Genomic DNA, 12,547 nt, shown 5'->3' with positions numbered 1-12,547 from the left:
ATTACACAATCTCCTTCAAACAGCTGAAAAGGGAATGTAGGGAAAAGGTATTGCCTCATCTCCTACAAGTGCACCTATTATGGCCATTGGGCAAGGTAAAGCGAAGAAGAGGAAATGTCCTCCCAAACAAATATGGAAGGGAGAATCCCAAGCTAGGTCATCAAGTACAAGAACCAAAGGAAAATTGAGTTCTAATGATCCCCCTGTCTCTGGCCCCAAAGAGGCCACTTGCTTCTATTGCAATAACAAGGGGCATTGCAAACGAAGTTGTCCGAAATACTTGCAAGATATCAAGGATGGCAAGGTGCAGCAAACATCGGCATGTATTTACGCTATCTTATCTAATAACTCATCGTATTCTCATTCTTTGGTCCTTAATACAGTATGTGGGTTTCACATTTGTTCTAATTTGTATGGGATAAGAAGAAGTGAGGATGTGGAGCATGGAAGGATGAATTTGATCATGGGGAATATGAGATCTTCACCTATCACCAATATTGGAGTTTATAGCTTGGTGCTTAGTAGTGGATTAGGTTTAGTTTTAATAAATTGCTACTACTCGTCAGAGATGACACGCAACATCATTTCATTTCATGCTTTATTTAAAAAGGTTTAAATATTCTTTTAATGATAAGAATTTTTCTGTTTCTGCTTATAAAAATGGTGTGTTTTATTTTGAAGCTTTACCTTGTGATGGTGTGTATGAAACTGTGATGATTGTATAAAATTTAGTGAATAGTTTTTTTCATATTGATTCGTATAATGGTATAGACATAGTGTGCTTGTGGCATTGTCGTCTTGGACATGTCAACAAGAAATGCATGGCCCAACTCCAAATGGATGGAGTGTTGGAATCATTTGACTTAAGGTCAGATGACACATGTGAGTCTTGTTTATGGGGTAAGATAACAAAATCACTTTTCACTGGTTCTTGTGAAAGAGGTGAAGGATTATTAGATCTCATACACCGTGTGGGCCCTTCGGATCCACCACAAGGGATGAAAATCGATTCTTTGTGACTTTTACTAATGATTATAGCAAGTATGACTATATCTACTTAATCAAGCATAAGTCTGAAACCTTTGAAAAGTTTAAAGAGTTTATGTAAGAAGTCAAGAATCAATTGGGCATGATGATCAAGATGCTTAGATTCTATAGAGGCGGTGACTATCTTAGTATCAAGTTCCACGACTACCTCAAGGAATATGGAATAGTTTCACAATTGACTCCTCCTAGGACACCACAACTTAATGGTGTGGCTGAGAGGCATAATCGGACCTAGTTAGACATGGTTTGTTCCATGATGAGTCGATCTTCACTTCCAATCTCATTTTGGGGTTATGCCTTAGAGACTGCCACCCACATTCTTAATCTTGTCCCAACAAAGAAGGTTGCCAAAACACCTCACGAGATGTGGACATGGAAGTTTCCCTTGTTGGCACATATCAAGTTTTGGGGTTGTGAAGATTTTGTTAGACGAGAGACTCACGAAAAGCTTGAACCTCAAAGTGAGAGATGTATTTTCATCGACTACTCACAGAAGTCCTTTGGATATTTTTTCTTCAGACCTAGTGAGATCATGGTCTTTGTAGCATGAAGGGGAGTATTTCGAGAGAGAGAGAGAGAGAGAGAGATCTCATATGCAAAGAGGATAGTGGGATTACCATTTATCTTGAAGAAATTCAAGAGTCAAACGATGAAGGAACTTCTTATAATACTAGGGCTCAACCTAAGGAAGAAATTCCAGGTGAACCCATTGACGATTCATTGCCTCTTAGGTAAATTTGGATGAACCAACTAACTACAAGGAAGCCATAGCAGGCCCTGAGTCAGTCAAATGGAAAGAGGCAATGTGCAGCGAGATCAAGTCCATGGATGAAAATTAAGTTTTGGAATTTGGTTGACAATGTACCAGTTCGTTAGACAGTTGTGTGTAAATGGATCTTCAAGAAGAAGACTGACATGGATGGAAAGTTACACACCTTCAAGGCTCTACTAGTTGCAAAAGGCTTTACTCAAACCCCAGGGGTTGACTATGAAGAGACTTTATCACCAGTGGACAAGATAAAATCTATTAGGGTAATGTTGGCCATAGTTTCATTTCATGATTATAAAATTTGGTAAATAGATGTCAAAACTGTTTTCCTTAATGGGAAGTTGGCTGAGGATGTTTACATGAGTCAGCTAGAGGTTTTTGTAGATGCAAAGTAGCATGATAGAGTGTTTAAGCATGAGAAATCAATCTATGGGTTGAAACAAGCTCGTCGCAGATGGAATATTTGCTTTGACGAGAAGGTCAAAGATTTTAGTGTCTCTAGAAGTAAAGATGAATCTTGTGTATATGTCAAAGCTAGTGGGAATATAGAATCCTTCCTGCTATTGTATGTTGATGACATACTTTTTATAGGAAACGGCATTCCAACTTTGCAAGAGGTTAACTCTTGGCTTGGAAAGTGTTTCGCTATGAAGGATCTGGGAGAGGCTGCTTATATTTAGGGATAAGGATTTTGAGAGACAGGAGTAAAAGGTTGATTGGACGTAGTCAAAGTACATACTTGGATAATGTACTAAAGCATTTTAGTATGGAAAATTCCAAGAAAAGAGAATTGCATATACAGAGTAATAAAAAATTGAATAAGACTCAGAGCCCGTGTATTGATGCAGAGATAGCAGAAATGAGTAGAGTTACATATGCTTTCGTCGTTGGATCTATCATATATGTTATGACATGTACTCACTCCGATGTCGCTTTTGCTTTTAGCATGGTCAGTCGTTATCAAGGAAATACAGGTAGAACTCGTTGGATAGCAGTTAAGAATATTCTTAAGTATTTGTGAAGAACTAAGGACTGGGTCCTTGTGCTTGGTGGCAGTTATAACTTAAGCGTAATTGGGTATTGTGACACCATTTTTTAGATAGACAGTGAGTGGAACATAGAATTGTTTGTAGTCAAATTGAACATAGAATTGTTTATTGAAAAGTTTGTGGGTATGTGGTTTTTTCATTTCGTTCAATAGAGGGAACACGAGACCTATAAAGAAAGGGGAACGGTATCAACAACAATAAAGAAACTACCAAATGGAAACAACAACTAACTATGGCTCTTGGTGGGCCTGAGCCGCTGACACTTGCTTGCGCATGAACATCATGAACATGTGGTAGACTTCTCGGAGGTGCCAGTAAGGCTAAGGCGGCTCTGGCTGCATTTTCCAAATCCGAGGGCTGAGGGGTGCCCACTGGTCTACAGCAGTCTCACGTACGGTTCCTTTGAGAAGGGTGTGATACCACCACCTATCAGGCCCGACGAGCGGTCAACGGAGCTGCATCCCTACTCACTTGTTCCATGCACATCGCCAGTGAGTCCCCCTGTGGTGAACAAAAATATGGACCCTACAACAAATAACATGGGTGTTTTGTATTGTATCGAACCCGCTAGATGATTACTCATTCTACTATACTATAACTCGTCTTTGCTTCTCTTATTCAATTTCTGACTGATATTCCAATTCTTGATATTCCTCTAACTCTAAACCTGCCTATTCTCTGGTATGACAACTTCCATTCTCAATCTGGCTGGGTGTTTACCCTTAATGGTGGCGTGGTAACTTAGAAAAGTTCCAAACAGGAGATAATGGCTAATTCTATCTGTGAACCACAGTACATAATGGCAAGTAAAGCATTAAAGGAGGCTATTTGTTTGAAGAACTTCATCGGAGACCTTGGAATTGTTCCAGTCATCAAGGAGCCAATGGAGATTTTCTGTGATAATGAAGGGGCGGTTTCCTTAACAATGGAACCAAGAGATCATGGCAGATCAAGGCACATCGATAGAAAATACCATTTCATTATACATAGAGTAAAATAAGGTCACCTCATCGTGAAGAGGGTATCGTCAGAAAAGAATATAGAAAATCCCCTCACAAAGGATGATAGGAGCATTGGTCTGAAGGATGATATTAGTTTTAGTAGTTAGATAAATATTTAGAAACTTGTAAGGAAATAAATTTAATTGACTTTTAGTGATTAAGTAATGTAGATTAATTTATGAATTGGATCACTGCCTTTTAGTGATTAAGTAATGTAGATTAATTTATGAATTGGATCACTGCCTTCTATCTATTATTTATTTTGCATTTCATTTTGCATGTTTTACTTCCCGAATAATTAGATTGTTCAAACATCCACAGTCGCTCATACTTACAAAAGTAAGTAGTGAATCAAGACTGTCATGAATTGAATTATAGATTTTCTAAAGGGTTTTAGACATAGCAATGGTATCGCTGCAATATTCATGAGTACTTTGAAATAAAGAATTTAAGTACTTGATTAACCCACACTCAGAAAATTACTTCATGGAATTTATCACGATGAATTCTGAGATGATAATATCTTATAATCTTTAACGGGGATATATGAGTTATTGTTTATGAGTTGGTTGCGCATTGATGATACGTAAACACATCAATAATTTGATGTTATAAAATGTATTGTTGTACGTGATTTGATGAGTCGATAATAAAAGCATATAAGTCAAAGTTTATATGTTACTTTCATCTTTAGGGGGAAAAGCGATATCTTTGGCCCCTCGATGATTTGGTGTTGACTTATAGTGTCGGGTCCGGGTATGACTAAGTTGATGTGTCCGATTAGTAGTTCTTTGTCATTACAAATCAGAAATCAGGAAACAAAGTATTGGACAATGAGATTGATTATGTTCCATGTCTCATGTCCACATGATATCTTGCAGCACGGAGGATTATATGATCACTTATCTTAGGACACGTAAGTAACTAGGTCAGAGTTCGACAACGACTTTTGAGAACTACAATTTGCTAATCAGTTTAGAAGAATATAATGGAAATTATAGTTATTAGACTTATCTAAGTGAGAGACTGTTGGATTAGGTGTCTAAGCCTATAACTATAGTTGATATATACTTGAACTGATAGTAGCAGGGTCCTTTTGGGTTATCCTCAAGACTAGGAACTAGACAGGACGATTTTGTTGAAAGAGGTTGATTTATTATTTGATTAATAAACTGAAATAAACGATTTATTAATATATTATGAAAATAATATATTAATTAGAAATAGTAATATATTATTAATATTTAATCAGAAATTAATTGGAATTAAGTTTGAGATTAAAAACATTAATTAAAACTGCAGGGGTTGAAGTGCAATTTTTCAATAGTTAAGCAAGAGGCAATTTAGAGCTCTCTATAGGCTATGGACGGTTTTTATATGCCTTAGCGTTTCTAGAATACTCTTTGGTGGATAAATATGAAAGTGGATATATGTGCGGTTTAAGATTATTTTCGATTATGGTTTATCTAGGATTTCCTGACTGCAGTATATAAACAACCTAAACCCTAGTGTTGGGTGTGAACTACTAGAGGCGTGACATTTGTGATGCTTGGTCTCAAGGCTTCATCAACACAATGATTTGAATTGTTATTACTACATAACAATCAATGTATGATTCTTCTAACCCTTATTTTATGTATTTCGAAAATATGCTAGAAGATTAGGGTATTCGATTCTGTTGTTCAAGTTGTATGTTCAATTAAAGAAAACATAGATCAAAATTTTTTGGGGTTACATGCACACATAGAATTTGATGTTTTGCATAATACCCATCACACACACACACACACACACACACACACACACATATATATATATATATATATATATATATATATATATATATATATATATATATATATATATATATATATATATATATATATATACTATTGTGATGGTAAAAATATAAAATATCTATCTAAATTAATTATTTTTAATAATAGTTAAAAAAGAAAAAACATCATAAATGTTTCCTGTGGTTTTCCAAAATCTGAAGTTCAGTCACCGTGGTTTAAAAACCTCATAGATGGTCATTGTGCTTTCAAAACTTTTAACGATTGGTCCTTATTGCTAACTCCGTTAAGTTTGTCCGTTAACTGAAAGGGCATTTTCGTCATTTCACGACCACAAGGACCATTTATGATCTTTTCATTTATTTAAAAAAAGAAAAAAAAATGCACAAGGGGTCCCACCCCCATCTCTCTCTCTCTCTCTCTCTCTCTTTCTCTCTCTCTTTCTCTCTCTGTCTCTTTCTCTCGGATCAGACCTAACTATCGTTAGGGTCCATCTCTTTCGTCCACCTCCTCATCATCGCTTTGATCAATGTCATTCTTCCTCGATGATTCTTCCCCGGAATTCCAAAGAAAAATAATAACAAAAAGGATTCTTCATAGAGTCTTCTCCCGTTGAAAAGACATTGGATCGATGCTCAAGAAATACAACACCAACAAAAGCTTCCACAAAGACCCCTTTGTTTGTATCTTTTTGTGGAGTTCTTAAAGGATGAAGAACTAATGAAGGGGGTCAAAATCGATTTTCAGTTTAGAAACAAACACATAAAATCGATTGTTCTTGAATAGAAAAAACCAGAAAATCAATTGGTCCTTAAGAGAAAGAAAGAAATCAGAGCTGATGAACACACATTTCATATCCACCCAAGAACACATTGACATACACATTCACACACATATACACCCACACATGTTTAGCTTTTCAGATACGAATTCATTCTAAATAACCCTGACCCAACTGCAAATCTGGAAAACTCCTCCAAGTTTAAAACCCTCAACCCAAGTGGAGTCCGGTGATTTCTATGTGGAGATGGAGGTGGTTGCAGGTGGTGGTGGCGGACAATGGTGGTAGTCGAGAAACTCCTAAAGCATATGGACCACCTCCTACACGACACCATTCATTACAATCATACTGACCTTGCTTCGTCCCCAACTAAATCGAAACCACCGCCGTCAAAATTAAGGTTTGCATATCAGAGTTAATAGGCAGCTTCAGCTCCATTGTGTGTGACTTGAAGGCCACTCGTCTGATGGGTATGCGAAGAGAAGATCGTTGTGTGTGTATGTCTGTCAGTGTGTGTGTCGATCATTAGGAGGCTGAGCAAAGGGGAATATGTTGATGGTTAGAGAGAGAGAGAGAGAGAGAGAGAGAGAGAGAGAGAGATGGGGGTGGGACCCCTTGTGCATTTTTTTCTTTTTTTTAATAAATGCAAATATCATAAATGGTCCCTGTGGTTGTGAAATGACGAAAATGCCCTTTCAATTAACGGACAAACTTAACGGAGTTAGCAATAAGGACCAATCGTCAAAAGTTTTGAAAGTACAAGGACCATCTATGAGGTTTTTAAACCACGGGGACTGAACTTCAGATTTTGGAAAACCACAGGGACCATTTATGATGTTTTTTCGTTAAAAAATAATGATAAATAAAAAAATAATTAATTATTTTCATGCATAATCCACATATAAAAACGATTAAGATGATATAGTTTTAATATATCTTTATATTATCCTATAATTAAAATATTTAAAATATTTTTTATCTATATAATACTAAAATTATTATTTCATAATTCATGACAACAAAAAATTTTATTAGATTTTTCCGCAATGCACGGGTATTTGCCGAGTTTGATTTTTATCATAATTTAATTGTCCAACATATAAAATTTTAAATGTTTAACATAGCTTTTTTTATTAAAATAAAATAAGAGAAAATAATTGTAATCATTTTGATTTACCAAGCTAACATAACTCGTGTAGATCAAATAGTGTCATAAAGTTTTCGTAGTCGTGATGTGGGATCCATTTGACAAAAAAATAAAAATTAATAAATAAATAAATAAAATATTAAACTAAGAATAATGTTCCAATTTTGGATAACGATTTTTTTTTCTATATCTTCAATTATTTTATTTCGAACTGATTTTAGGTTTCAGACTTGAAGATTGAAAATAGTGTATGGTCATAAATAATTTCTTTTTCTAAACTATTTGCTAAATAATAAATTTAGCTAAGGGTAATATGGTAATTAATGTAGAATTATTGAGAAACCCAATCAACCATGCATTGCATATTTATACAAAGGTTGAAGTCCTTTATTCAAGCATCACTTCGACATTCTTGCCCAATATGAGAAAGTTTCAATGGGGTTTTTTGGTTATGCTCCTTTTGAACTTGGAGACTCTATCTATTGCTTGTCCAACATGTGAACCACCATCTCCACCTACTAAACCCCCATATCTCCCACCAATTATCGTCAAACCACAACCATCACCACCAAAATTAACCCCACCAGTGTATAAACCACCGCCACAATCATCCCCACCCTCCTTTCCAAAACCGCCAACCACTAGTCCTGCCCCTCCAACTATTAAACCACCTTATTCCCCTAAACCACCATTTCTACATCCACCTACCGTTAAACCACCAACCACCACACCTAGTCCGACTCCACCCACATCTAAGCCACCTTCCGTACATCCACCCATTGTTAAACCACCTTATTTCCCAAAGCCACCATTCATACATCCACCCGTCGTTAAACCACCTTATTTCCCAAAACCACCATTCATACATCCACCCGTCGTTAAACCACCTTATTTCCCAAAGCCACCATTCGGTCATCCACCTGTTGTTAAACCACCTTATTTCCCAAAGCCACCATTCGTACATCCACCAATCGTCAAACCACCATTTATACATCCACCCATTGACAACCCACCGTTGGTACTTCCACCATTTGTACATCCGCCAATAGTAAAACCACCATTTGTACATCCACCTTTTTGGCCAAAAGCACCTCTTTTGTTTCCACCAATAGAAATACCACCTAAAATATATCCACCTAGTCATCCTATGCCACCAGTAATTTTGCCACCAATTTATCCACACTACGTGTCACCACCGCCACCACCACGGGTCACAAAACCGCCACCTACTCCAATAATTTTTCCACCACCAACCGCTAAAAGACCACCTCATCCACCATTAATAGTGCATCCTCCGCCATCACCAGTTGTAAAGCCATGCCCACCACCGCCACCACCGTCAGTGCCATGCCCGCCACCATTGAAATCGGTGCAAGAAAAATCTTGAAGTGAAAATTTGTAACGGGAAATAAAATGTTTAAGCAACTCTTAAATATGTATGCTCTTAATAAGTAGGAATTCCTTCATCAAATGAAAACTAAAACCATATTAAGATGTTTTGATGCATTTTATAAAATATGTTATTTGTTGTTGTACATTCATGCATAGTCTCTCTCTCTCTCTCTCTCTCTCTCTCTCTCTCTCTCTCTCTCTCTCTCTCTCTCTCTCTCTCCAATCGTTTGTAGGCTACATAAATTTTAAGCTTACAAAAAAAACATTTTATGACTATTTGAGTCATATCCACAAATATGATTAATGTACACTACATTTGGTACCTTATTTTTGTTTTAAGCCTATACCCATTCCTCAAGATGATGATTGTTGTTCTTCGCTTTTATAAGTTATAACAAATTGCATGTATGAAGTATGCAAATCTTAACATACCTATGTAATTTTAAGCCCAGTCATTTCGCAACATGTTTTATCACATTAAAGTACTTTTAGAGGGCTGGTGGCAATATTTTATTGACTTCAGACCATTCAGACCATACAAGTTGACGTGCAATTATTTCATATTCATCTACTAAAATTTAGTTAAAGTTTCGCTCATGAAAACATATTGACAATATTGTTGTGCCTGTTAAATATGCCATTGATATACAATCAATGTAAATTATGTCAATATTTGATTATGAGGCTAAACTCTAAGAATCGTTAGACATTTCGTAAACTCTGTGATAAGAAAAATGATACATAGGACCTTTTATGATTCTCCATAATATTTGGAAAAAACAGAATCTAGAAAGATCGAGGACAAAAGTGTGCGCCCCTCTTCTTACGCAACTGGATATTATACATGGTTTCTCTTCCAATCTCTCTCATCTTTTCTCCCCATTTCTTCATCTTCTGCTGTTTAGAGAACAAGCGTGTATTAGGGGATATTCAATTGCCACCTTCACTTTTCAGCCTTGCAGATCGGCGTTTCTCTTAATTCATTCCACTACTAGAAAACGGGGTAAGTTGCTACAAAAAATACTTACCGAGAGTTTTTTCGTAGGAAAATACCTATGGAATAGCAACAGAATGCCTACAAAATAAAGTTGTCCTAATTTAATAACGGAATTCCTAGAGAATAGCTACTAGTTATTCGATAGGTAATTTATCGATTGGTAATTTGCTACAGAATACTTACAAAAATTAGAAAAAATGGATTATTTCAAATTTTGTATGTATTCTTTAGATAATTTACTACCGAACACCTACGGAACAGAAAAAAGACGGAATATTTTCAAATTTGGTAGGTAATACGTAGTAAACATTTTTATTTCCTTCTTTTTTGTTCTCTAGATTATTACTAATATTTTTTATATTATTTCTATTATTATTATTAGTTTTATAGTTACATTTATTATTTTTTTATTTATTATTATTATTATATTTATTTCTAAAGTCATAAGTATTATGTTTTATTTTAATAGGTTACTATTATTATTATATGATATTTATATTTATTATTATTATTATTATTATTATTATTATTATCATCATCATCATGTATATGTCTTTTATATGTGTATGTTCTATTTTTCGAGGGTCAAATGTCGTTTTTTCCGTTTCATTTTTTCACATCATCAATATACTTTCATTACTTGGTTTTGAATAAATTATACATAATATAAACGCACATACGACCGTATGCACCATTAGAACCTATTACTTTTTCAAAGTTTTATCATTTTTATTTGTATAAATGCATGTTATTTTCAGTACAAAGGAATATATAGGCAAACACATACATACATACTCATATGTATGTATTAGATGTTAAATGAATTGTGGCTCAAGAACAAACATATATAGTTTGTGTATTATGTATTATGTATAATAATGGGTTAAAATGGTGCAAACGGTGGTTGTACGTACATATATATTGTGTACAACTTGATGAAAACTAAGTAATCAAAGTATAATGATGTTGCGAAAAAACTAAAATGAAAAAACGACATTTGAACCTCGAAAAATAGAAAATATAAAAACTACCCTATGTAATCTGTAGGTAAATACCTACGGGTAAATTTTCTTAGAATCAACCTTTCTCTTTACCTTTTGATCAAACAGTTTAACCTTGACCAATCCCTTTCAATTGGGAAGAGAAACCTTTTCTTGACCACAAATGTTACCATTGTCAATATCCATGGAAACGTTGAGAATACACCCTATAAGCATTTCTGCTTCAATTGTGTTCTTAAGCATTTATGCCTCATCAACCATCAACATATGGGTCAGATCAATTAGGTACACATCGCGATTCTTCATGTAAAACTTCTCATTGAACTAACTACCTTACTTAGGAAGTGAGATAAGAACCAAATCAATGGCTTGCTCATTCGGGAATACAACACATATTCTTTCCAATTTGTCAATGTACGATTTCATTTTTAGAACATGCACACACACAAAATTTCCATATTCGTGTTTACACGCTAATAGGGCTTGGGTAGTCTCATCTTTCAACTTGAGGAAAACATGAAATTGGGAGAGGAGGAGGTGGAAGAGTTTAAAAAAGATAAGGTCCACTTCCACTATTTCGTAAAGAAGGGAAGACAAAATCACATTGACTTGAATGTGAAAGATCATGTCCAGAAGATTGAGGAAAGCTATTTTCATAAGAATGAGGAAGACCATTTTCATCTTCATAAGACATCTAAAGTATGTAAAGATAGAAATCAAGTTAGTTGATTTTAATCTTTAATTGTTCACCCAAATATTTAAATTAAGGTTAGGATCCAAATTTTACTTTCGTAATATGACGAGGGGGTGACGTAGTTAGAACACGAAACTATTTTAGGTAGGTAGAAATATTTTACCAATTTCAATCACATGAAACTCCTAGATCTTTTAAGATTTTCAATGAACCATCAATGCATGTTTAATCTCGGATTATTTTCTTACTAATTATATATGGGATGTCAAGGATCACATTTAAGATGTGAATAACCATGCAAACTCACTCAAGCACCCTCAAATCTTGTTTTGTCATAAGTTACCTAAACTATGAATATGACCCATTGGGATACGATTTTCGTGAGTTTTCTTTCCTAGAAGTATATTAATGAAATTTCCTTCTCCTTCTCTCTCCTCAATTGTATTCTAGTTCTAGGGTTTAGGTGTGAGTCATAAGAGGTATTATGCTTTTGGTGCTAGCTTTCCAAGTTCTTCAAAGGAAGGATTAAAGTGATTTTTCACTACAACAAATCAAATGTATGCAACTGTAATTCTTGTATTATATTTAGATTATATTAGGGTTAATCAAGTTTTGTTTTTCATAGTATGTTGCATTCAAAGGGTATGACATAGATCCTTTAGGTTGCATGTTCCCTTAAGTGTTAAGTTAAATTCCACAAGCACATTAGTTTGTAACCTTTTAAACCCATCACATACAATTTTACATTTTCCTAAAGTAACTAGAGTAGGATTTTAAAAGAATGTTCTAGTACTTTATAGATTATACTTTTAATCTTTTATGTCATATCAAACTCGTTCGGCTAACAACCCTCCATCACGCAAAGGACCGGTG

At 35.0% G+C, this 12,547-nt stretch overlaps 1 protein-coding gene across 1 annotated transcript; it reads left to right on the top strand.

Moving 5' to 3' along the window:
- Window positions 1-7,988: 7,988 nt before the first annotated feature.
- On the top strand, window positions 7,989-9,125 carry LOC111903733 (repetitive proline-rich cell wall protein 1-like). Its single transcript, XM_023899491.2, has one exon. The coding sequence runs from the start codon at window positions 8,012-8,014 to the stop codon at window positions 8,975-8,977; it is 966 nt and encodes a 321-aa protein (XP_023755259.1). The 5' UTR covers window positions 7,989-8,011; the 3' UTR covers window positions 8,978-9,125.
- The last annotated feature ends 3,422 nt before the right edge of the window (window positions 9,126-12,547 follow it).

This window comes from Lactuca sativa, chromosome 8 (genome assembly GCF_002870075.4).
Source record: "Lactuca sativa cultivar Salinas chromosome 8, Lsat_Salinas_v11, whole genome shotgun sequence".
Taxonomy (NCBI): domain Eukaryota; kingdom Viridiplantae; phylum Streptophyta; class Magnoliopsida; order Asterales; family Asteraceae; genus Lactuca; species Lactuca sativa.
The sequence above is the reverse complement of the archived record's forward strand: the minus strand, read 5'-3'. Positions and strand labels throughout refer to the sequence as shown.